Source organism: Eretmochelys imbricata, chromosome 8, assembly GCF_965152235.1.
Source record: "Eretmochelys imbricata isolate rEreImb1 chromosome 8, rEreImb1.hap1, whole genome shotgun sequence".
NCBI lineage: Eukaryota > Metazoa > Chordata > Testudines > Cheloniidae > Eretmochelys > Eretmochelys imbricata.
In genome coordinates this window covers 33,605,428-33,631,433 of record NC_135579.1, presented here as the reverse complement: position 1 = coordinate 33,631,433, position 26,006 = coordinate 33,605,428, and the positions used below count along the sequence as shown (strand labels likewise).

The window sequence follows — 26,006 nt, the reverse complement described above, 5'->3', positions numbered from 1 at the left end:
ATTTTCACATTTGATGAGCTCATGCTATTAAAATGTAATTTATTTCAGTAGCTAAAACAGTTAACTATAGCTCTACAGAACATAAAATAACTAAGGCAAATATTCCAGTTTATTTTAGGGAGCATAATCATTTTGTTTATTACCAGGAGATGGCAGTAACAGATAAATGTATAAGATTTAGCTTTTATGCTAACTTAATATGAACTTTCGTAATATATTTGCCCTGTCACTTTTTTCCATTTGGAATTATTTCTCTACGTTTGACATTTTGAAGGAAGATACATTTCATGCCATGTTTGAAAGACTGGCACTTGATTACATTGCTCAAAAATGTAAAGTAAATCAATGTCTGAAGTGTGTCTGCTCTCACCTTTCTTCAGGTATAAGGTTGAATAATTGCTGGATAAACTTCAATTATGCATGTTTGTTTAAGGTTAATCATAAAGTTACTAACACCCCTGCATCCCAAAGAGAAAAATGCAGTGTTCAAATGGAACCTATGTAAACCTTTACCTTTTTGTGTTAACTTACAAAGTATTGCCTTTTTTCTTAACATTTTCTCTCCTGATTGAATGTTTATGTGTTCCTGCTTGCAAGTAGATCTGGTTAGAAACTCCCCCGACCATAAGAGTTGAAGTCAAGATAAATGGTGTTCTGCGGGGCAAAAACGTAATTTTAAAAATGTGCCTGTTTTACCACTAACCCAGTAGTGTCCCCTGTAACTTATTTCAATCTCTTGTTCTTACCTGGTAATCATTCATCACCTGGACTATACATCCTACACATGTTTAGCAGCCTTGCATGATTTTCTATTAGCTCACCTGTTAGTAATTGCTCTCATGGGTGAGTGCAGTACCATTGCTGTGTGATTGAGAATGAGGGTTGTAATGGTAAAGAGAGCATTTAGGTTTTGTGGTAAACTTCATTAACCAGGGTTTGGAAAGTCCACTTGTCAGTGACGAGTAGGAAACTTTCTCAGGCATCAACTTTTGCAGAATCTAAGCTTTCATTTTAAAAAAAGTTCTAGTTCTTGTGGTTGTGAAGATAACCTTCCAATGTGAACCTAGCGTAACTGATGCATTATTTTTTTCCTGAGTCTGCAGACAGCTCCAGTGCCTCTGTTCTTTTGCAAGCTGCAGATGATAGAAAGTACCTTACGTTAGAAGGGAAAGATAACATTTCTATAGTTTACACTGGGAGATAACTGGAGTTTTGGAGGTACGGATTGACAAATTCAGAATTTTCAGATCTGCTGATTCTGTAAAAAGCTAATTATGTGGGCACCAGAATCATTTAGCTCATTTTAAAAATGACTTCTAGAGGCTAGATGGTCCAGCAGTTTAATGTATTTTTGTATTATTATAACTTAAGTTTAGTTCCCTCAGAACACTAGGTTATGTATGCACTTTCTGATCTATTACAACAAATGTTCTGTAGATTTCAGTTTTTACAGTTAATACCAAAGTTTTTGTATTTAGTGTTGTCGCAGGGTGTGATACAACTAAATTATCAGCCAAACAGAGCTATATCACCTTTTAATTGTCTGTGGATTCATTGCTTACCTAACCATTTATCTAAATATCATCACTGTTAGGCATGTTAACATCTTTACCCTGTATTTTTGTAGAATTACAGGGGTAGGGAAAACTAAGCAAGTAGTTTGGAGAGGCAGGTCAGTGAGTGGGACCTGGAGCAAGGTCTGTATAGAGGCTTTTGAGATGAAAACAATACAGTGGAATGGGAGCCTGGGAACCTTTTTGTTTATCCAGTAACCCCTATGTTACAGTATCGGGGTAAAAGGATTAATCGCCATCTCCAGCACTCCATTCACTTTGGAAGTTATTAATGCTAATGTAAAAAGTATTTTATTTTTCCTTTGTCTAATGTTGATGTGCTTGTCCTGTGTGTTGGGGATGGTTAGTATCCTGCATTGAGAATATGGCATTGCATTAATTTATTAGACACTAGATGTAGTTGTTCTGTATAAGTACTCTTAAGGTTATTGATCTGAGCTTGTTAAAAAGTCGACTTAAGCCACAGTGTTTAACTAGCAGTTTTCTACTGAAATCTCAAAAATATATCACAACTGTATTAAATGTTTCCCTTCTAAGATACGGGTATATTTCCCCTTTCCTCCTGCGCCTCCCACAGCATCAAATGAAAATGGTCCAGTCAGTACAGCTTTATTGCCTTCCTTATTTTTAGCCTGTGAAGGTGTTCTTACTGTTTGCTACAAATTACTACATTTGATTTCACTATATCAAATCAGTTATTTAAAAATAACTTTTAAAATGACCACTTCATGATTGAATTTTTTCAAAAAGTTAATGAAATAAGAGCACAATCAAATGAGAGAATGGTCTTTTGGCAAAATTGTCCTAAAGAAAAGCAGGATTTAGAAAATTAGAATTGCAATATGTATTAGAATTAGTGGGACAGGTGCAGGTTGGAAGAACAAGTTTACCATAATGATCATGCTATAGAGAACACCTCAAATGTCTGCTTAAATATGCTGACATAGCTGGTGATATTGGTGCAGTCCTGATAACTGTTTAGTGAAGATCCATAATCAGAAAGGGAATTGCCATTTTGGAGGCAATGAAAGTTGGGAACCGCCTACTGAAAAAGGCTTGCTTGTTTGAACTTGGTGATATAGGAAAGATAGGACGAATAGTAAAAGGCCAGTATGGTTGCCTCAGGAATTCTTTAACGATCTGAAAATCAAAAAGGAATCCTACAAAAAGTTGAAAGATGGATGAATTGCTGAGGAGGAGTACAAAGAATAGCACAAACATATAGTGACAAAATCAGGCTACAGCACAAAGTGAGTTACACCTAGCAAGGGACATAAAAGGTTCTTTAAATACATAAGGAGCAAGAGAAAGATGAAGGCAAGTGTAGGTCCTCTACTTAGCAGGGAAGGAGAGCTAATAACTGATGACATGAAGATGGCTAACATGTTTAATGCCTCTCTTGCATCAGTCTTCACTAAAAAGGTTACCAGACACTGAATACAATTAATATTAACAACCAGGGGGAAGAATTGAAAACCAAAATAATTAAAGACAAAGTTAAAGAATATTTAGATAAGTTACATGTATTCAAATCAGCAGGGTACTTAAGGAACTAGCTGAAGCAATCTCGGAAGTGTTAGCAATTATTTTATGTCGGGCAAATATAGTACCTATTTTAAAGGAGAACAAAGACGAACCAGGGAATTACATACTGGTCAACCTAACTTCAATACCTGGAAAGATACTGGGACAAATTATTAAACAATCAGTTTGTAAGCGCCTAGAGGTTAATAGGATTATAAGGAATAGCCAACATGGATTTCTTCTTGACAAATCCATGCCAAACCAACCTAATTGCCTTCTTTGACAGGGTTACTGACCTAGTGGATGACACCTCCTCTTCCCCACCCCCCCGAGCGATATAAGTTACATCAACTTAAGGGGTAGTGTAGACAAGCCCTTTGTAAACTAAGAAGAGGCAAATCAGAATTAGTTATCCTACTCCAGTCATTTGAATGACGTTTTTAAATACAAGACAATTATAATGGCTCACGGTTCATTATCTTGAGCCTGTTGTCATAAAGCAAATATTGAATGATTTACACTAGTAGCAATATTTATAAGAAATCTCTACAGCTAAACCAAACGCAAAAGCAGTCCATGACTAAGTCCAAAGACTAAGTTAAACTCAAATGTTTCAGTAAGATTAATTGGACCAAAAATAAATGCAATGTTGAGGAATTTGATAGTTTGAGAACCAGTTGAGAAACCTTAGCATCCTCTCTCCAAGGATATGGGTAACTATCCACAGGATGTCACCAGAGAATTACTTTGCCTTAGCTACTGTATCATAAATCCCAGAAATGGGTAACCCTCTTTATCTTGGCTTTATAAAGGCGGTATAATATTACAATTTAAATACCTCTAACTACAGAGAGAGAACAAATACTACTCCAGCATCATCTCTTCAGAGATAATTTATAAGCTTGCACCAGTGCTCCTGCTGGCAAAAGTGGTACTTCATTAGCAAGGTTATGATTTTGTCAGTTATTTTTAGTAAATGGACAGGTTACAGGCAATAAACAAAAGTTAATGGAAGCCGTCGACCTCTCCTTGACTTTTACTAAAAATAACTGTCGGGGTGGCCCTGACCGAGAGCCCAAGCACCGGGGTGGGGGATGGGAGGAGAGAATGACACATGACTGACAGTTCCTGCTGCTGCTCCGGGGAGGACAGCTCCAACTCCAGCCCTGGCTGCTTGCGGGGACGGCTCTGGCAATTGGGGAAGAGGGGAAGAATAGCTCTGGGCCCAGGCCCGAGGGGGAGCACACACAATACAGCTCTGGCGTCAGCCCACAGCTGCAGGGGAGAGGGGAACTCCAGCCCCAGCCGCAGCCAGTCCGGCGGGGGATGAAGCCAAAGAATTCACTGAGATCCATTAAAGTCACAGAATCGATGACTAAATCATATCCTTTACCATCAAATTCTGACAAACCTAAACTTCCTGGGCCAAAGAGAGACTTTAGCAATGCCATTTTTGTGACAGTGGAGTCAAAAGAGACTCACAAGTAAAAGAAAGTTATACCAAATGAGAGCCCATTGGCAGAGCTCCCTTCTTTGGCTGCAAGAGATGCCAGAAGTCATATCAAGAAAATATGTTTAGCTCTGTATTTCTCAGTCTGTTCCCTAGAGTACCAAGTTTCCAGATCAGTTACTCAAATATTGGCTTGACCAAGGAAGTTAATGCATTTATTCAGCGATTGAGAGAAGACGTTCTTCCAGGTGGCCGTTGTTTTCTAATTACACTTGCTGCTGTCATGCACTCTGCAGCAGATGTAATTATATTCTGAGAACGTTAATTTCTAGTTTGAAAGCTCTGATTACTGGAAGAGGCATATCGCAATGGCTGCATTTTTAGACTATTGTTTGCTTGGACACACCTTGTAGATCAACTACATTCTCTTGCCAAAGTCCAAACACACAAATGTCCAGAATCTAGCTCACCTACTCAGACAGATGCAGGTCATTGTTCTGTACCATGTTCCCTCATAACAGAACCCATCAGATAAAGTAATCTTTATTCAACAGCTGGACTACAAAGTTAAACTTTTAGGTGTTTTGGGTAATGTCAGTGATGCATACAACTCCTTTGAAGTAAGTGGAGATGTACCCAATGGTTTTCCAATATATCAGTGTATTTGATTATTTATATGGGGTGCTGCAGGCATTCCCTTATGCATCTTATCTTTAGTCTAGATATTAATTTCTATCGAGAGTACTAGCTAATAAGCAGATTGAGCTCATTTACAGCTGAACAAAGGTAGAAACAATTTAGATAGCAGGTCAGGGATATATATTCAGATTAGTCTTTAAAAGAATTAGGATCCTACTTTCAGAAGAATATACCCACTTAAGCATCATTGGTGGGTTGGTGAAAAGGCCTACTGAGAGAGGTCCATCACTCGTCCACTGGGAAATCACTGTTAGGTCCATTACTCATTTCAAAGAGCCTGGATTTCTGCCATATTAAAAATAGCACTAAACAGAGAATTCCAATATAGATACCTTAGATTTAGCAGATAGTATGTCAAATTGTAGCAAATAGTATATGTCAAGGATTTCTTTGCCAAGTGTAAAAGCTTCTGGGTCACAATTTCTTTCACTTGCTACTGTGCCTCTTGATGGCCTTGTTTAAACTTAGCAGTGCTGAAGAGCAAAGAAAATAGTATTAATTTAAGAAGAGATCTATTTAAAAATGTTTTTATAGAGTCCTTCACTGAACTGCATATTAATTAGGCAAGCTTTGTGGAAATTAATGAAAGGTGAAGGGAAGAGAGGAAATGGCAGAAGAAATGGCTATTGAGCAGTTTTAAATGATATCCATGCAATCCAGAATCAATAACAAAGCACTTTCTGAAGATGACGCAGATTTTGCAATTACCAAGTCAAATTAGGTTTATCCAAATTCTTCTATATAAATTATAGAATCACAGAAATGTAGGGCTGGAAGGGACAGACAAAGGTCAAGTCGAGCCTCCTTAGCTTCTGAAGTAAGTTCAGGAGTGGTCATGCAGCATGTTCTCAGGTTGTGGTAACGTCTTAATGGAAGAGATGTGTTTAACCTTGACATTAGAAAGTGTTCTCACAAGGGGAGAACTCTTGTGAGAACCCCTGTTCTCACAAGGGGTTTGAACAAGAAATTTTTTGGTGGCCTTAGAGTGCAGCCACCAACTCTTGGGGGTGGCCGCTCTGACAATTTTTCCTAAAATACTTATTTTACTTTGGGAAAAACAAATAAATATGCACATGTCGAAATCATTGTAATTTATGAAGGGTTTTTTCAGACTCAATAATAAAAATAATGAACAGTTGTCTCTATTCTTTATGGACCTAAACAGAATAGAAACAAAATAAGGTGCTTTGCACATTCTTCTCTTTTTTTGTTGTTTCTTTGGTTTTTTTGGTTGCTGTTTTCTTTTTAGACTTGCTAGCTAGCAAGTCTGCTCCTGTGAAAACTGATATATGTATGTTTGTTAATATTGCTTTTCACAATAGACTTACTCAGCCCTGGCAAGCCAGGGGATAAATGAAGCTCTGAATAGAGAGGGGGGTAGTGAGGCAGTGGAGGCCATGGGTGATGGGGGGGTTTGAGCCTGGGGCCAGATCCCAAAGCCCCACAACTGGGGGATGGAGCCTGAAGCTCCGCTGCTGGAACCCAAAGCCCCATGGCCAGATCCAGAAGCCTGAGCCCCACTGCCCCTGGGAAAGGGGGGAACTCACACTGGTTGTCTGCTTCTCTGGTGTCTGTGGCTCCAGAGGCAGGCAGGGCCAAACCCCTACTGGTGGCCCCCGGGAAGGGGTGAATGCTTTGCCGCTCCCCACTTCTCCCTAATCACTGCCCAGGGGGCTGTAGCCACAAGAAACCCCCCTGGTGGCTGCGGTGACCAAAGTTGAGAAACGCTGCTCTACAGCATCCTTTCCAATACCTCTCCTGACCATCTCACAAGGATATGTCTGCATTTGCTCAAGAGGAATCTGATCATCTACTGTGTTTACTTACTCTACATTGCCAGGGTAGGAGTTAATCATAAAAAGGAAGAATGGTAAGGGAAGAGAAATATGAAATGTTTCATTTGTGTTGTCATTTAGCAAACTATAATAATCTGAAAAAGAGTTCAGCATTCCTGCCCCACATCTGTGGTGGAATTAACATGGAGCAGAAAAGGCCCATGATTTGAAGTCCAGGAGCTGCAGAATAATTGTTGTGCTATTAATGCACTGTGCTGGTTTACTCGCATAGCCCAGCTTTCATAGAGTGGAATTCTGGTATGCAAAAGATGTTAGAAATAGAGGATAAAGAATTATTAACTTGTTCAAAATGTTGCTTCTTGTATCAATTTGAATTCAGTGCTTCCTTACTAGTAGTTGTATTTTCTTATCTAACTCCTAAGCTTGAGTTTCAGTGCAGTTGGAGTGTTTTTCTCTGGTTATTAGTACTTCATTTTCAAGTTTGATTTGTTAGATCATAATGCCACTTTATTTTCTTGTGCAGTGTTAGGTAATTTATTCATAATGATACGGCACTAAGCCTTTCTATAAAACAAATATTTGTGTTATTACTGCTCTAGTGCCTTAAGTAGAACCACGTTATCTTTTTCCTGAGTGTACACGCAAGCTGAGATCATTTAGTGGTTTACTGTCAAGACTGACATTTTGATTTTTTTTTTTTTTTTTGTAGAGCAAGGCTTAGATCACATAGCAGAAAATATCCTTTCTTATCTTGATGCCAGATCGCTCTGTGCAGCAGAGCTGGTGTGTAAGGAATGGCAGAGAGTCATCTCTGAGGGAATGCTATGGAAAAAATTGATTGAGAGAATGGTGCGCACTGATCCACTGTGGAAAGGGCTCTCTGAAAGAAGGGGTTGGTAAGTACCACTGCAATATGTAAACTAATTCACCCAGCTTTGTAGGCTATTCGTAACAAGTGTCCCTAATCCAGTGTTCTGCCAAAAGGTAAATTTATGGTATTGTTACTCCTCTGAAATCTTCTATGGAAAAGTGTGGGGGTAAGGGGTGGTTAGGAAGGGAGGGGGTCATAAATTGTATTAAAAATTTGTACTTATTTAATTTGCTTTTTGGTCAGATATCTTGCTCCATTTCCCTACCCACCCCATTGCTTTTCGCTTTTGAGTTCTTATGGTAAATTTTACTCTGCAAAGTTTCACTTTAGCAGTTTTTTGCATATTTATCCATATTACCTCTGAACTGTAATGTGCAACACTGAGTACAGAAAGCTACTCAATATGCTTGTTAGGTACTTTGTCAAGTGAAATTGACTCAATTCAGACTGCTGAATTGGAATTAATTTGCAAACTGGATACAATTAACTTAGGCTTGATTAAAGACAGGGAATGAATGTGTCATTACACAAAAAGAAAAGGAGTACTTGTGGCACCTTAGAGACTAACCAATTTATTTGTCTCTAAGGTGCCACAAGTACTCCTTTTCTTTTTGTGAATACAGACTAACACGGCTGCTACTCTGAAATCTGTCATTACACAAAGTAAAACACATATCCCCTCACCCCCCCACCCCCCACCCCCCCGGTCCACTGCCCACTGTTCCTGTCAGACGTTCTTGTCAACTGCTGAAAACGACCCACCTTGATTATCACTACAAAAGGTTTTTTCCCTCTCCTGCTGGAAATAGCTCACCTTACCTGACACCCATTGTTTCATATTCTCTCTATATATAAAATTTCCCCACTGTATTTTCCACTGCATTTCATCCAATGAAGTGAGCTGTAGCTTACGAAAGCTTTTGCTCAAATAAATTTGTTAGTCTCTAAGGTGCCACAAGTACTCCTTTTCTGAAACATTTCTTTCTTGGTAATACTTTGTTTCAGATTTGGGATAACTGGGTTTTCCCATCTTTTTCAAGTCTCTGAAAGTAGAGGGGGAGGTCCCTCAGTGTGTTTTTCCTCTCTAGCATCTTGCTTTAATGCGCTCTGTAATAGCATGACAATGAAACTGCTGACTCTGACTCAAGACCTGGCAAAGTTGGGAAACTCAGGAATCTAAAAAAGCCTGTCAAAATAGCAAATCCCTATTTACTGAACACAATGAAAGAAAATGATTTCCTTTTTTGAACCTCAGATATTTTAAAATACAGTTGTTATTGAGGTGTATAGCCCTTTAGACATTGTCTTTTGTGTGGGTTAAATGACTTTAAGGTATCAAAAGTATTGTTTGAGAATGTATATGCTAAGTTGTAGCTTAGTGCAGTTATCCATCGTGCAGGGATTTTTGGTTTAACATGTCATACTGGAAAATATAACTTTTTGTTTGTTTGTTTGTTCTTTGTTAGGGATCAGTACCTGTTTAAAAACAGACCCACAGATGGCCCTCCAAATTCATTTTACAGGTCATTATACCCAAAGATAATACAGGATATAGAGGTATGTTTTCTAACACTTTTTCTAGTACATTTTCCTGATAGTTTTACTCTGATATATATCCTGAACAGTATGGTTTTTAAATATAATGTTATGTAATTGATTACATTATTTCTAGTACTAATTCTCGTTTGCCAGGAAAATGCGGTAAACATGCAGTAATTTATTGGATAGAGTAAATACAATATTAAGGTAACTTGTTAATGTCAACATTAGAAGCATGTTTCTTTTTCTGAAAGATTTTGGGACTTTTCAGAAATGAATTATGAAGTCTGACTTAATGGAATTATAATATTTAATAGTCTCGTTCACCCCCAGACAATCACATGCATACTGTAAAACCAGATTTTCTATATAATTTGATTATCCTAACTTTTTTAAAAGTCCAGATTTAAACTTCGAATATTAAACATTCAAATACCAAGATCTATTTAATATTTTCATTTCTGCCCTTAATTTTAAGAGACTCAAGATAACAAATATAGCTTTTCTTACAAGGAGCGCAGAATTTTGTTGTCTTTCTTGAATGACTGTAGTAAGAGTCTACAATATGGTTATAACAAAATGCGTTTTAGGCATAAAGATGAGGCAGAAATGACTTTCTTTTGTTTGACAATATGTGATATTTTGCTTACCTTGTAAAAGAGCTTCAAAGTTATGGCTCATTTACTTTTCAGCATATGTTTTTGACAGATTAAGGTCATCTTGGTGTTCACATACTAGAAGAAAAGCTTAGTCTTATCCAGTTAGCTATGTATCTGCCATAAAAATGTGTTACTTAGACCAAAAACTGTAATGCATTTATTTCAGCCAGGTGATGGACATAAAAGTTATTGGTCCAAAATTCATTAGTGAAGAAACATGTGTTTGTTGGTTAAGGCAGATGTGAACTAATGGAATCATTCTGTTATGGCAAATGTGACCTTGTGTGGCTGGCACTTCATGAACAAAATTACTCAAAACTCCAACCTGTCTGTAAAATTTAGCTGCCCCACAAATCAACTGTAACGCTCATTTTCAAATATATATTTTAATAAGCTACTGTTAACAATTCAAATGATTTTTTTAAAGTATAAATCTGAACATAAAATTAAAGCCTCAGCAAAACAAAATGAGCCACGATATTAGTACTTGTTCGTTGTACACCATACTCCATTACATACTTGTGTGGTGAGAGAGCTTGTTTTATCCTTTTCTTTTCTGCATACAAGTTCTTTCAGCATGGTTGAAGTTGATTTCCTGAAATAAGATCCTTCTGGTATTGGTTAACCCTTGCTTTGCTGTGATTGGCACCTGGCTTAGGCAGCAGGCTTCCTTCCATTGCTTCAGTTTTATTTCATTGCTGGAGCCCCCTTCTCAAGTAGTAAGAGCCAGATCCTGTTCCCATTCAAGTAAGTAGGAAAAATAGCAGGATTTGGGCCTAAAAATTCTGTAAGTGATTATTCGAGTGGAGCCATCTTAAGATTTGGGGTCATGCACAGATTCTTAGTTGGAAGAAGTGAGAGTAGATCTTATGCCAGTACTCTAAGCAGTAAAACACCCTGAAATGTGTTGCGGGTATAGATGGAGGTAAACGCTGAGATCACATTTGAAAGTGGGCTGTTTGTTGAACGCCCTTCCAAGGAGGAAGGGAAAAGAGTTCCTCAAAAAAGATTGGTATCTTCAAAGGAAGGAACCTTTTGAATAGGTCACTCTGATGACCCCATTGCCGCCACCAGATAAGGAGGGAAACACCCTACAGCGTGTGTGCTTGCCCTCCCCTCCCCCCCCCCCAGGAAAGAAAAAACAACAAAAGCAGTGTGAAAATACAAAGTGGTTGAGGCTGTCTTAAAGGATGTAGTAATTAGACTGCTTTATATTCGAGTTTTTGACATTCACTCTTCCTATGTTGATCCTATTGACAACTATAAATGGGGCATTTTTGTCGGAATGCCTTTGATAGTGGAAGTGTTCTGGAGCATTACATGCAGGATGTGCAGCAAGGGATCTCAGGCCATACACCTTTAAATACTTGTGGCGAGATGACTTGTCATATCCTCCTAACCGTCTCTTTATTACTTGCATCCTTTGCATCCATACGGCTATAAAAGACCCCCCTCCCCCCCCAGCCAAAACCCCAAAACCTCCCCTGACATCTATGATTTAAAAGATAAAAATAATAAAAAAAAAAAAATCCAACCTTGCATGTTTTAAGTGATCTTACAAAGTGAGGGGGAGATATCAGTGAAATCTATAAGTCGGATAGAGACATTTTCTTGTAACTGTACAAGTTTTAGAGAAAATTAAACTTAAGATTGTAAATTCAAAACAATAGCTTAAAAACCCACCTTAATAGATTCACTGTACTTAATTTTTTTTTATTTTTTTTGTCATGGAAATTTTTGAGAGTATACATCTTCAGAACAAAAAAAAAAAAAAACCCCAACACAACAAGCAAAGATACCAGGTGTTTCAAAATCTGGAAACGTAGACTCAAAGTTTTCTATTGAACTGTAACTCTTCTCCCATAACTGCCATTCAAAATACATCTGGTCCTGGCCTGTCACATCTTTCATTAAATGAGGTTCCTCTGGAATCTGTGTAGTACTTGTAAAATGTACAGGGGCAAGGTGGCTGCCTGTGACTGAGGCTTCTGTTGGAACAAGGATAGGTGAAAGTGATATGTGGTATGTAATGTGTTTCTCCTGTAGTCTCTTAATTATACTGAATAGTTGGTTGGGTGTGGCACATTGTGTTGGGGGGCATATATGTGTGGTAATTGGGCAACTGTTGGTGTAGCTGGTATGTCAGTGGGCAGAGAAATGGAGGAGAATCTGGCTTTGAAGGTGGTATTTCTGTAGTCGGCAATTGGTGCTTACATTTATACACTGAATCTGGAATATTACCTTACCCTGTAGAAGGTATGGATTGTCTCATGAACTCACGTGAAACGAGGTGAGCATACAGGATCAGAGTTAAGGTGGTTTAGAGAACCTTAACTCTTTCCTTTCTATACTTTCATAACATTTTGGTGTTTTGCAGGTATCCTTAACTTAAAATGTCCTGGCCTTCTTATGCTTGGTACATGTAAAATAAAATATTCTATCAAGTCTTTCCCCAAAGTTACTGATACAAACTTAGAGCCATAATTCCATTTTAACATTGTCTTTTCTCTGGGACTCCCTAGGGCTTTGAAGAGGTGGTTTGATCAGTCAAGGGCTTTTTAAGTTAGCAGACAAAGATATGACAAGATCCAATGTCTGGAATCTGAAGCTGGACGGAGTCAGACTTAGAAATAAGGCATACATTTTTAACTGTCAAGGCAATTAACCATTGAAACAGCTTTCTTAGGGATTTTGTGGCTTCTCCACCTCCTGAAATCTTTAAATCAAGATTAGAGGTCTCTCTATAAAAGAGATGCTCTATCTCAATGACAAGTTACGGGCTTGATGTAGGAATCACTGGGTGGAATACTAAGTCATAATATTATTCAGGATGTCAGACTAGGTCAATGGTCCCCAACGCGTTGCCCGTGGGTGCCATGGCGCCCATCGGGGCATTTATGTGCGCCCGCCATCAGGGCCGGCACCAAGGAATGAAGAGAAGAGGAGAGGAGCGCTTCCGGCAGAGAAGCCACCGCCGAAATGGCGCCGAGGAGCGCTTCTGGCAGAGAAGCGTCACCACTGAAATGCTGCTGACAAGCGTCGCTGCCCGCCACACTCTTCTGAAGGCATGAATGTGCTCTTGGCCACAGAAAGGTTGGGGACCACTGGACTAGATGGTCATAACTGTCCTTTCTGGCCTTAAGATCTGTACATTTATAAAACACTAGTCTGTACTCTTTACTGGCTGTCAGTGACATCAGGTGAATTCAAGGGGATGGCTACCACCAACCAAGCCCCACATGAGTGTTGGCCACATCAGACACTCACTCTTACTTAACATGCCATCTTTATTTGTCCAGGAAACTTAAGCTAACTGCTCAAAGGGAGCCAGGTCTTTCAGTTACAAGCTCTCACTCTGGAATTCTTGTCCATATTCAGCAAACAGACATGCCTTTGTCCAGACTTCTAAAGATATGAAGTCTCTCTTGTAAAGCCAACTCTCACTTCCAGAATCCCACGCATTCAGCTTATACCAGCAAAATTTTCCTAGTCTTGGTCCTGCAAAGTTGCTGATTTGGAGGGGAGAAGGAAGAAGGGTTGAGGAGTTGTGCAATTTGGGATTTGTTCTCAATGCTCAAATGTTTCTTTTCAATCTAAGCCCTGGGAAATGTTCCCATGTTCCAGATGTTTCCATCCTGGATTAGGGTCAATGCTTTTAGTACCCTGAATTTCTTGAGCTAGTAGTCAAGGGTCGGATAATTTTTTCTCTTATAAGGTCCCATCATTTCTAATTCTTCCTCTCAGAACAGGTTGTTCACACAGTCCTTCAATTGGAAAGTCTGCAACAGAAAAAGCCAGCTACAGCACTTGGACCCCCTTTCTTTAGGTATTGCTGACAAAAGGGAGGAGGTAGAGGGACAAGGCCTGATTTAATTTCATCACCTCCATTCTTGAGTTCTTCAAAAGATCATGCAGAAAACTGCTGTAAAAATACCAGACTTCATCTTAGGGCCATTCAGGGTCTGAAGGATTTTCTATCCTTGCTGATTTTTAGAAGTAGTGTTGCTCTCTTACTTCAAACCTTGTTCTATAATATCTACCTGTAATATCATCCTTTGTAAGCTTTGTAATCCCTACACAAAAGGAAAAAGAATTTGTTTGTGTGGAGATCATCTGAGTTGGTCCAGTTAACTCTGTACTTAAAAACAGTCCACAGATATTGTGGTGCAGATAAACTGTTTTAAATGGACTACAGTAATAGGCAAATTGCCAAATAGTAGGGTAAGTTCTAAAGTTTTGATACCACAACTCCAAATCCCTGGACCTCTTCCGTATGATCTATGAAGCTGGACCAATTTATCCCTTTAGAATTAGCACAGATATAATCTGTTCCTCATGATCTGTCAAGAAGATTATTTGTACATGTTCTTCATATCCTGAAATACATGGGAAGGTCCTTCATCTTGCTTCTGTGGAGACTAGTCTACTTAATTATGATGAGACTATCAAATGAGATTTCCCTCAAAGAATTTAGGGAAGAATGTGGCCAGGCCATCAAATAGACTCCATGTGTTCTTCCAAAAGTTAAGGGAGTTCATATTTTTAAAAATACAAGCTAGCTTTTAAAACCTTGGACATAAGAGGCAAAACATGAAGAGGAAAGAGACTCTTCAGTGGAGTCATTACTAAGGTTAGGTGGGGAAAGATCTTTACTGTTTTTTGCCAAAGCTCTACTGTGTAATTTCAAAGGAAATACATTTTTGTAATAACATTTACAGTATTGGAGTGAGATGATCGAAAATTTGTTGAGAAATCTGGCCAGCTGTATACATCCAAGTTATCTTCCTTTTGAGTGCTTATCGTTAGTAGCAGGTTTTTTAAAGGGTAGTTAAGTTTCCTTAAATGAATCTATTGACAAATAGGGGGATGCTTGAGTGTGTTTTTAGGCATGTAGGATGTGCTCAGATAACAGCAAGGTGGCCAAATAAGTGTCTAGTTCAGTATATTTCTAACTTTATATTTTTCATGGTATCACACAGTCATTTATTAAATAGTGATGTTAATCTCAAATGGAAACCAAAATGTGTAATATAGCCTTTGCTGGATAGTTGTGTACTGTCAGCTGTTCTGTTTATTATTGATGCATAGATCATTGCAGTAACTCACACTTGTCCTCCCCATTTTCCTTGCCCTTGGGTTGTCAGGTGTTGGGTTTTTTAAAAAAAATCTCCCCTGGAGAGCTGGAAGGGATTGAATTACCGTATATACTCGTTCATAAGCCGAATATTTTTGGTAAAAAAAGTGACGCATCAAAGAGCGGGGGTCAGCTTATAAACAGGTCTACACCAAAATTTGATTATTTTAAACTCTATGAAATCATTGAATTGAATATCTAATACTTTTTGTTTCCCTGGAGCATCTGCAGGCATGGAGCACCTCAGTTCCCTGTGGCTGTGGTTCGCTGTTCCCAGCCAATGGGAGCTACGGGAAGTGGTGCCATTTCCTGCAGCTCCCATTGGCTGGGAATGGCAAACCGCAGCCACTGGGAGCTGAGGGGTTCCGTGCCTGCGAACGTTCCAGGTAAACAAAATGTCCCAACCCGCCAGCGGCTTACCCTGATGGGCCGGGAGCCAAAGTTTGCCAACCCCTGAAATATAGGGTCGGCTTATGAAAGGGTCATACAGTTTTTACTATTTTTACCTATTCATCTTGGGGGGTCGGCTTATAAATCAACGGGCTAATGAACAAGTATATATGGTATGTTGCTCAGGTATCACGTTACCAATAAATAAATAAATCAGCTGTCGAACTTCTCTCCCTGTTGTCAAGACAGCATGACTTCTTATGTCTGGAAGGTGGCATGTTGATTTAATTTCCATATATTTGAGTTCTTAAATACAAGGTTTCTAGAATCCTTGCTGGGAAATACTTACCTTGATATCTGCTTCTTCAAAAAGGTAATTTGTGGTCTCTTCAGTTTGCAGTCCTTACCAGGGACAGTATTGCATCATTTGAGGAGCTGTCTTTATTTGGATGTAATTTAAATTATTTAAAAGTTTTTAAACTGATAGCCAAGCAAAGTGAAATCTGCATTGCCTCTGCTATCTGTTCAGCGATGTAAACAACAGACCAACAAAAGGTAGATTCATAGAAATGTAGGACTGGAAGGGACCTCAGTAGGTCACTAGTCCAGTACCCTGCACTGAGGCACGACTAAGTATTACCTAGACCAGGGGTGGGCAAACTTTTTGGCCTGAGAGCCACATCGGGGTTGCGAAACGGTATGGAGGGCTGGGTGGGGAAGGCTGTGCCTCCCCAAACAGCCTGGCCTCCGCCCCCTCTCAGTTCCATTTCCCGCCCCCTGACTGCCCCCCTCAGAATCCCCGACCCATCCAACTCCCCTCCCCCCGCTCCTTGTCCCCTGACTGCCCCCTCCTGGGACCCCCCCACCTCTAACCATTCTCCCCCAGGACCCCACACCCCCAGCCCCTGCAAGGTCCCCTGGAACTCCCATGCCTATCCAACCCCCTCTTCTCCCTGTCCCTGACTGCCCCCACAGGACCCCTCCGCCCTATCCAACCGTCCCCTTACTGCCCACCGGAACCTCCTGCCCCATATCCAACCCCCCCACCCCCTTACCTGTACCCTTATCCTTACCATGCTGCTCAGAGCAGCAGGACAGGCTTATTTGAAATCCTGGGAGGTGGGCGGGCACAAGCCACGCTGCAGGGGAGGGTGGGCAGTGGGGGCGGGGCCGGGAATGAGCCTCCCTGGCTAGGAGCTCAGGGGCTAGGCAGGACGGTCCTGTGGGCTGTTGTTTGCCCACCCCTGATCTAGACCATCCCTGATAGGGGTTTGGCTAACCTGTTCTTAAACCTCCCATGACAGAGATTCCACAGCCTCCCAAGGTAGTTTATTCTGGAGCTTAATTACCTTTACAGTTAGGAAGTTTTTCCTAATGTCTTGCCTAAATCTTCTTTACTGCAATTAAAGTGCATTATTTCTTGTCTTGTCCTCAGTGGTTAGGGAGAACAATTTATCACTCTCTTCTTTATAACAGCCTTTTACATAGTTGAAGACTTATCTTTTCGAGACTACATTCAGTTTTTCTGTCTTTCCTCATAAGTCATGTTTTCTCAACCTTTAATCATTTTTGTTACTCTCCTCTGAACTTTCTCCAGTTTGTCCACATCTTTCCAGAAGTGTGGTGACAAGAACTGGACACAGTACTGCAGTGGAGGCCTTCTTAGTGCAAAGTAGAGTGGAAGAATTACTTCTTGTGTCTTGCTTACAACACTGCTGCTAATACGCCCCAGAATGATGTTCACTGTGGTGTGTTGTGTTTTTTGTTTGTTTTTGTTTTGGCAACAGTATTACAGACTCATCTTTAGTTTGTGATCCACTAGAACCCCCAGATCCTTTCTACAGTCCTGGGCAGTTCTTTCCCATTTTGTGTTTGTGCAGTTGATTATTCCTTCCTAAGTGTAGTACTTTGCATTTGTCTGTATTGAATTTTATTCTGTTTATTTCAGACCATTTCTCCATTTTGTCTGATCATTTTTAATTTTAATCCTACCCTCCAAAGTGCTTGTAACCCTCCTAGCTTGGTATCTATCTGCAGACTTTATAAGTGTACTCTCTCTATGCAATTGTCTAAATCATTTATGAAGATATTGTATAGAACCAGACTCCGGACAGATCTCTGCGGGAGCCCACTCAATATGCCCTTCCAGAATGATTGTGATGGGGGACTTCAACTACCCAGATATCTGTTGGGAAAATAATACAGCAGGGCACATAACCACCAAGTCCTGTGTTTTGAATGGTTTTGTTAGTTGTTTAAAAAAAAAAGTCTCATACCTCTCTTCATTCTGGTTAGGTGGTCTATATTAGACGCCTACCACGACATCACCCTTTTTTACCCCTTGTATCCAGACTTTCAACAGGTCTGCCTCCCACTTCTTTCTCAACCTCAGTGCAGGTGTATGCATCTTTGATATTTCTAGCACTCTTCTGCTTTCCAGAGGCTGGGGGTAGGTCTACTCACCAATACATTGCTGGTGTTCTGCAGTCCCCCATATTACTATCTCTCTCTGGCTAACAGGCTGTAACCCTCTATCTTGTAGTTTTGTAGTAATTTTTTCAAGCCTTCAGATAACAGCTTTAATATTTAGGTCTTAAATTCTGCAGAATTTAATGACTTCAGTCCTGATACTCACAAGGTAAAGCTTTTCCACTGTTCTAGTGAGTTGATTAGTGAATTTTTCAGACTCCCTTATCTTTTGCCATGTTTTGTCCTCTTCTGATCTTTGAATATGTAATATAAGCATGATTTACCCAAAATTGAACCAGGGGCATGTCCTACTCAGATCTAGTTTGGCTTTCAGCATTATCTCCCTAATTTCTAGCCTTGCTTTATTGCAGACAGTTCTTGAAAGCATATCTTGATTATCCTGACCAAGATGGTTATTAAAGCAAGACAGGAAGCCTTTGATTTGCTCACAGTGAATGTTTTCTGGTACATTTTCAGCAAAGGTGATCTTTTTGTGTCTTTATTAAAACTTTAAAAAAACTTATTCTGAACCTAGATGTATGATGCATCTAGATAAGGGCATAAGCACGGAATAATAGAAATTCATTTTAGGGAACGTTACCAAGACACTTAAAGAAGTTTTTTATCAAGCTAGTTGTTTCTAGCTCTTGTAAAAGTCATCAGCCTACCTAGCTGATTTCATACTGTTTTTTATTTTTAATTTAATCTTATGTTCTACAGATTTACCTATTGAACCTTTATACCAGTGGAGATGTATTTCTTCAGTTTATTTTACCGAAGGAGGCTATTGTGATAAAACAACTTTTCATTACTCACAAGGACAAATTGGTTGCAGTCATTTTTCCTAGCTAATCCTTCCCTTTCCTCCTTGACAGTCTCACTTGTATTTTCACTTAATGGTTTACCCATGATAAAGTGTGAACTTCCTTGGTGAGTAGACCCTAAGCCATCAATTTCTACAGAATATAAGCTTATATTTAAAAGTTAAAAAAATTCTCTTGTGCTTGTGAAGAGAACTTCAAGAATGTGACCTGATGCATGCATTTAATGAGGCTGCAGGCAGGGCCATCCTTAGGAGGGTGTGGGGCCTCTGACATAGGTGCAGAGTTTTTATCTGACAAGGGGTGCTCCCCCTGGCTCTGCACAGGCCCCACTCTCACTGCACCCCTTCCTCCAAGACGCCCCCTTCCCGGCCCTGCCCCACCCCCACTCAGTCTCTTCCCTGCTCCAGTTCTGCCCCCTCCCCCAAGCATGCTGCGCCCTCACTCCTCTCCCCTCCCCCTAGAGTCTTAAGATGCGGTGAAACAGCTGATCGATGGTAGGCGCTGGGAGGGAGGGAAGGAGAGGTGCTGATCTGCGGCGCCCGCTGGGGGGAAGGGGAGGTTGGTAGGGGGGCTCCTCACCTGTCCACCTCCTCACGAAGCACGCAGCCCCCCCAAAGCATGGGGCCTGGGGCAGTCACCCTGATTTGCCGTACCCCAGGGACAGCTCTGGCTGCAGGCATACAGCTCCAGTGACATAGCTGCTGCTTCTACCTTTCCTAAGCAGTAACTGAGTGAAAGTGACAACTCTGCTCATTTTCTCTTCTGCTCTTCAGAATCCTGGGGGCAGTGATACAGCAAGGATTATATAAATTTAACTCTGCCGTTACGCAGAAAATGCTACAGGAGAGGGAGACACCAGACCTACTCACAGGAGTAAGATCCAAAAAATTGAGGCTGGGGTAGAGTAGTGGAAAGATTCCCAGCAGCCATGAGGTTCTTACGGCCCTAAGGCTTGGGGAACAGAGAGGACCCAGGGAATTATGGAGCACTCAGTCTAACTTCAATATCTGGAAAGATACTGGAACAAATTACTCGTCATTTTGTAAGCACCTAGAAGATAATAGGATAATACGCAAATGCCAGCATGGATTTATCAAGATACAAATCATGCCAAACCAATCTAATTTCCATCTTTGAGAGGTTACTGGCCTAGTAGATGGGAGGGGAAGCTGTAAATTTGATGTAGCTTTTTTTTGTAAGGCTTTTGACACGGTCCCACTTGACATTCTGATAAGCAAACTTGGAAAATGTGGTCTAGATGAAATTACTATAAGATAGGGTACATTACTTGTTGAAAGACTATATTCAGAGTAATTATCAATGGTTTGCTGTCAAACTGGAAGGATGTATGTAGTGGTGTCTTGCAGGGACATGTCCTGGGTCGAGTATTGGTCAATATTTGCATTAATGACTTGGCTAGTGGAGTGGAGAGTATGCTTATAAAATTTGCAGGTGATGCCATGGTGGGAGGAGGAGTCACAAACACTTTGGAGGACAGGATTAGAATTCAAAAGGACCGTGACAAATTGGAGAGTTGGTCTGAAATCAACAAGATGAAAATCAATAAAGACAAGTGGAAAGTGAAGGAAAATCAAATGCAAAATGTGGAATAACTAGCTAGGCAATAATACTGCTGAAAAGGAGTTATAGTGGATTATAAATTGAATATGAGCCTACAATGTGATGCAGTTGCCCCAAAAAAAAAAAAGGCTAATTCATTCTGGGGTGGTTTAGCAAGAGTGTTGTATGTAAGACATGGGAGGTAATTGTCCCACTCTGCTTGGCACTGGTGAAGCCTTAGCTGGAGTACTGTGTCCAGGCCTGGGCATGACACTTTAGGAAAGATGTGGACAAATTGGAGAGAGTTCAGAGGAGCTACAAATATGATAAAAGGTTTAGAAAACCTGAGCTGTGAGGAAGGATTTAAAAAAGCAACTGGGCATGTTCAGTCTTCAAAAATGTTGTTGTGGTCCAGGGGATCTGTTAGGTCTTCAAATATGTTAGGGGCTGTTACAAAGAGACAATGATCAGTTGTTCTGCATGTCCACTGAATGCAGGACAAGAATTAATGGGCTTAATTTGCTGCAAAGGAGAATTAGGTTAGATATTAGGAAAAACTTTCTAACTGTAAGGATAGTTAAGTGCTGGAATAGACTTCCAAGGGAAATTGTGGAATCCCTGTCATTGGAGGTTTTTAAGAACACCTTGCAAACACCTGTCAGGGTGGTTTTAGGGATACTTGGTCCTGCCTCAGAGTAGGGGTGGGATGACAGGTTTTCAGCTGCCATTGACACAAAAGGTTGTAATATTCTAGGAGGAAAATCCCTCCAACTGTTACTAATGTTTTAGCAAGTAAACTGAAGGAACTTAAAACGGTTTCCCCAGGGAAGCATGGAAATGGTACTGCCCCATGCCCTTCACCAGTGGCTGACTCCTATCTGTGCTGCAGGAGATAGAAATTCACTGCTGCCTGTGAGGGTGAACCAAGTGCACTTTTTACTATAACACATATGAAGGTCAAAATATAATTAAGTCAAATATGTGTGTTATCAAACAAACAGTAACTTAGCAGGTGAATAATCTATATTTTTAACACATCCCATGAATAATATAAATATTGTGATGCTTAACCAGGAAAAAGAACACTTCTGAATCTGAAGCCTTTGCCTACAGTCAGGCGTTGCTTAAAGAACTAACAAGGCTCTATCATCCCTGTCTATCCTGGGCCGCTCTTTGCATATCCTCTATGTTAAAGCCCATTAGTTTTCTCTCTCTCTGTACTGTTCAACAGATGGATTCTTTCAGACATCCCTTTTTTCATGTTCTTCTATATGACCAGTCCTACACCTGCCATCAGAGATGTTCTGGCTTCTTTCCTAGCATATCCCAGATATTTCCATCTTCCTTTCTGGGTAACTTTTGGAGATAGCTTTTCTAGGAAACAAAACCAAATCAACTTTTGATTTATTCTTTTTCATGATTAAAATGAATGATTCCAAATTACCTTGATTTAAATTATCTGCTCTGGTTGGATGAGATTCTCCTCTAGTTTATTATCCTGTGAGGGTACAGTGTATTTGATAGGTACTTTCAGCTACCGATTCTCCTGTTTTTGACTTTGGTTATAGAAGTGTGTGAAACTGTGGGTGTGTATATGCTGTAGGAAACTGGTATTTCCCAGCATTTAAGTTTGTCTGGCTTGTAGTTCTGGGAACTGAGTTTAGAGGAGGTTTTATTTATAATTTGAAGCTTTATTGAGGGGATGTATATAAAAATTACAGGTAACAAGAGGCAGAGGTTTTGTAATTTGTGTGTGAAGAAACCTTGGATTTCTGTAGCATTAATTCCGTAACGTTTGCCGTAGCGCATAAAATGTAATAACGCCTTCCATACAAATACCTACCCACTTTGCATACACAGAATTTATTTTAAAATATCTGTTTAAGGAGGTTGCAGGTGAAATCTTTGTCAGCTTCACCTTTGAGTAACAGAAATTTCATATAGCAAGAATCTTTTATGTGGTTGCAAGTACTGTATTTAACATGCTCCTTTGTAGAGGGTGTTCCAAGTTGCCCACCCACTCAGCTGTATTTGTCATCTAAAATGTTATTTCTCTATACTCACATCTGTTTCCACTCTATTGCCAATTGTAATGCTGCTGTATATTCTCTGTGTATCGTGGCTACTTTCCCAGTATATTGAAAATTTATGCCGTGTAAGGGGATTTTACAGGTTCTCAAAAACATGAAATATTTTCCCACAGTAGCCACACCACATAATGTCTAAATGAAATGACATCTACTCTCAGAATTAAAATATACACCTGCACATGACTTACTGCTTCATATTGCTCAGACAAATGTATAAATAATATTTCAGTTTCCTTCATTTGTAGCCAACATTTACATATGGTAACCTTATTAAGTAGCTTCCAATGCTGAAATTTTGAGTATTGAACTAAATAGAAACAGTGACTGACTTAAAATGAATGTCTTTTCTTCTGTTTCCCAGAACATTAAATGATATTGCCCTGCAGTGGGCAGGTGATAGTACCTTTTAAAATAAACAAACGTAGCTAAATACTGTAAACCAAAAATTAAATGGCTACCTCTTCCCCCTGCAAAAAACCCCAAACCAAACAAACCTAAACAAATATTGTAATGCGCAATATAATCTCTGCCAGGCACACTACAATAGAGTCCCAGGGCTAAATCTGGCATGGTGGTGAAAAACTCAATACATACAAGCAGAGCATAATTATTTAATGCTCAATGTACAAGTTGCTGACCAACAGTTTGAAAAACTTGGAAGCATTGGCTGACAGGTATTGCTGATCTGAAAATGAAAACTGGCTTCCTGCCTTAATTTTCTTGTAAATTTCACCAAAGGGCAAGGAAAAAAGTGGATGATTTGAAAGCATAGCTTGCTGTTTTGCTTACCACCATATCATCTTGTGTAAGCCAACTGTACCCTTCTGGCACTTCAGGAAAAGTGTTGGTGGGGTAAATAGGTATGTGGTCTCCCTAGAATGCCTTATGAGCTACCATTGGACAGCAGCTTTTTTTTTTTAATTGGGAAATCAAATTTTGTCTTGATTTGTCCTTGAAAAATCAGTGTTCTGTTCTTGGATGGTTTTGCAGGCTTTTGGGGGGAACCAGAAGGAGGGACAAAACATAGTTCAGAACTCTGATTCAGAGATGAGGTGCTTCAGTAGGAATGCCCTGATAGGTTAGAGAGGGGAGCGGAGATTATAAATTGAGCATAGCATCAAGATATCGATAAGGAAGATCTCCAGAACAAATCTTCAGTTCATCAACCACTCGATTCCCATTCACCTGTTTTTTCTCTTTCAAACATTGCAATCTGTCATATGACTTATCTGTTTTTCTGTGTGTTTACAAAGAATGAGAAATATCCCAATGTATCTAGGGATTCCATATGTTCTGTGATTTTGTTTTTGTTCCACTGCACTGATTCTTTTATGATTACTATTATAAATCTTCTAACCAGGATTCCTGATTTCTTTGAAATGGCTCAGCATGTGTCCTCTTGCCAACGTAAAGTTGATTAAAAGATAGAACGTAAATCTGCTTTTAATGTTAAATTGATTACAGCCTATTTGTTAAAATATACCAGATTTGAATTTTCTGTATCCCCAACAAAGCGTACACCACAAAATCAAAGTGAGAGGCTGAATTACTTCATACTTAAAAGCGAATTTTAGGAAGAACACATAGTGGATAACATCTGATAAAGAATTTAAAGGCAATTTCCCAATAGTTAGTTTTCATTTTTTATAACAGTCCATATTTCATGTTTTCATTTTATTTTTTTCTTGGTTTTCATCAGGGTTTAAAATGAGATATATAACAAAAACATTTCCCAAAGTTGGTTCTTAAGAAAAATAGCATCAGTTACTATATTTTGCTATTTGACATATTAGCTGAAGTTTTCAAAACAGATGTGACCTCCATTTTGGACTTTAAACAAATTTGTACTGTTGTTCACCCTCCCAAATGAGACTGAGTGTAGTGTGATGTCCATGAATTATAAAAACAGAGGCTTTGTAACCTATATCAGATGATGGGATTGATTAAACGAGCAAACTGAATTTTTCCCATTATAAAAAGATATCTAAGTCAAGCATTAGAGATCCTGGTGCAAGATTGGTGGGTGTAACAATGAGGAAAAGTTATAGCTTTGTCTTGACAAAATGCAAAAGTCATAATTCTAATTAGTCCTATTTTACGTATTCGCTATTGGAAATTGAAAGTACGTTTTCCCAAAAGAACCAAATATGTCAGGGTTCATGAAAGAATTTTACTCCAGGTGAAAATCCCAATCATATTTTTGTCCAAGAAATCATGTTTTTAACAAACATACAAAGCTTTATTCATCACTTGGTATAAATAGTTTCCCTCCTCTTTCTAGACTATAGAATCTAACTGGCGATGTGGACGACACAACTTGCAAAGAATTCAGTGCCGCTCTGAAAATAGCAAAGGTGTCTACTGTTTACAGTATGATGATGAAAAGATCATCAGTGGCCTAAGGGATAACTCCATTAAGGTAATATATTTCCTTCCTCTTTATTTAGAGAGATGAGCCACTGCCTCTGTCTTGGCTTTAGACTTGGAAAGGAGGCTGTCAGGTGCTGCTTGTTTCCTTGGGGCCCATCTCTCCTGTCTTTTTGTGGGACAGTGTTTGTGCAGCACTTTCTGAGGATGGCATGTTTTGCATGCTCTCGCAGGGGAAGCTGGTAACATATCGCTGCTTGTGTTTTGTCTCATGAATGGTGTGGATTGCCAGTCATGGCAATTTTGACCAGATTGAAAATCAACACCTTCTATGAAATCAGGTTTACTGTAAACAGATGGCTTGTGCCCCGTTGCTTGGCTGCATCCTATGGTTTTGTTAATGGTTTGGATTATTGCTAATTTCTGCTCTTTCCCTATGAAACAAAATGTTTCCTTATGAACGACAAACTTCTGTCTCATGGTTGGCAGTTTCATAGATCTGTCCAGCATGTGCTTGTCTCCTTGGCAAGGCAGGAGAACATAAAAACAGAAATGAAGGCTCAAGGTCCACACCTGGAAATTGCAGGAGAATGTGCATGCTGGAATGCTCATTGATTCTCTTTGCCACCACTGGTCCTCTCTTCACAATAGTGAAAGCCAAAATTTCGACCCATATCTTTGTTTTTGACAGATTTGGGATAAAACAAGCTTGGAATGTTTGAAAATATTAACAGGGCACACTGGGTCCGTTCTCTGCCTGCAGTATGACGAGAGAGTCATTGTAACTGGATCTTCAGACTCTACAGTGAGGTGAGCTTCAAGTATTAACATAATGAACTCAAGTCTGGGGCAGGGGCACTCAAAACAAATAATCCACTGTGAGTACTAAAGTGTAAGGACCACTCCACAAAACAAATAGTACTGTGCCTTTAAAGGCTAGGCACATGATACAACTTAAGACCGTATGCGGTATTTTCTAGCATCCCCAAGCTTTAGAGTTGCATACTTGTAGGATTTGAATTTCAAAAGTTTTGAAATACTATAAACCCTCATGATTCAG

The 26,006-nt window shown here is 39.6% G+C and overlaps 1 protein-coding gene across 4 annotated transcripts in view; it reads left to right on the top strand.

Annotated features, from left to right (window-relative positions):
* Window positions 1-26,006, top strand: part of FBXW11 (F-box and WD repeat domain containing 11) — a 128,616-nt gene that overhangs the window by 84,031 nt on the left and 18,579 nt on the right. For all 4 annotated transcript variants that reach the window (XM_077823656.1, XM_077823654.1, XM_077823657.1 and 1 more), the window contains 4 exons: window positions 7,753-7,939; window positions 9,381-9,471; window positions 24,861-24,998; window positions 25,638-25,756. In XM_077823656.1, coding sequence (XP_077679782.1) covers window positions 7,753-7,939; window positions 9,381-9,471; window positions 24,861-24,998; window positions 25,638-25,756 — 535 coding nt within the window. The remainder of the gene's footprint in view (window positions 1-7,752; window positions 7,940-9,380; window positions 9,472-24,860; window positions 24,999-25,637; window positions 25,757-26,006) is intronic.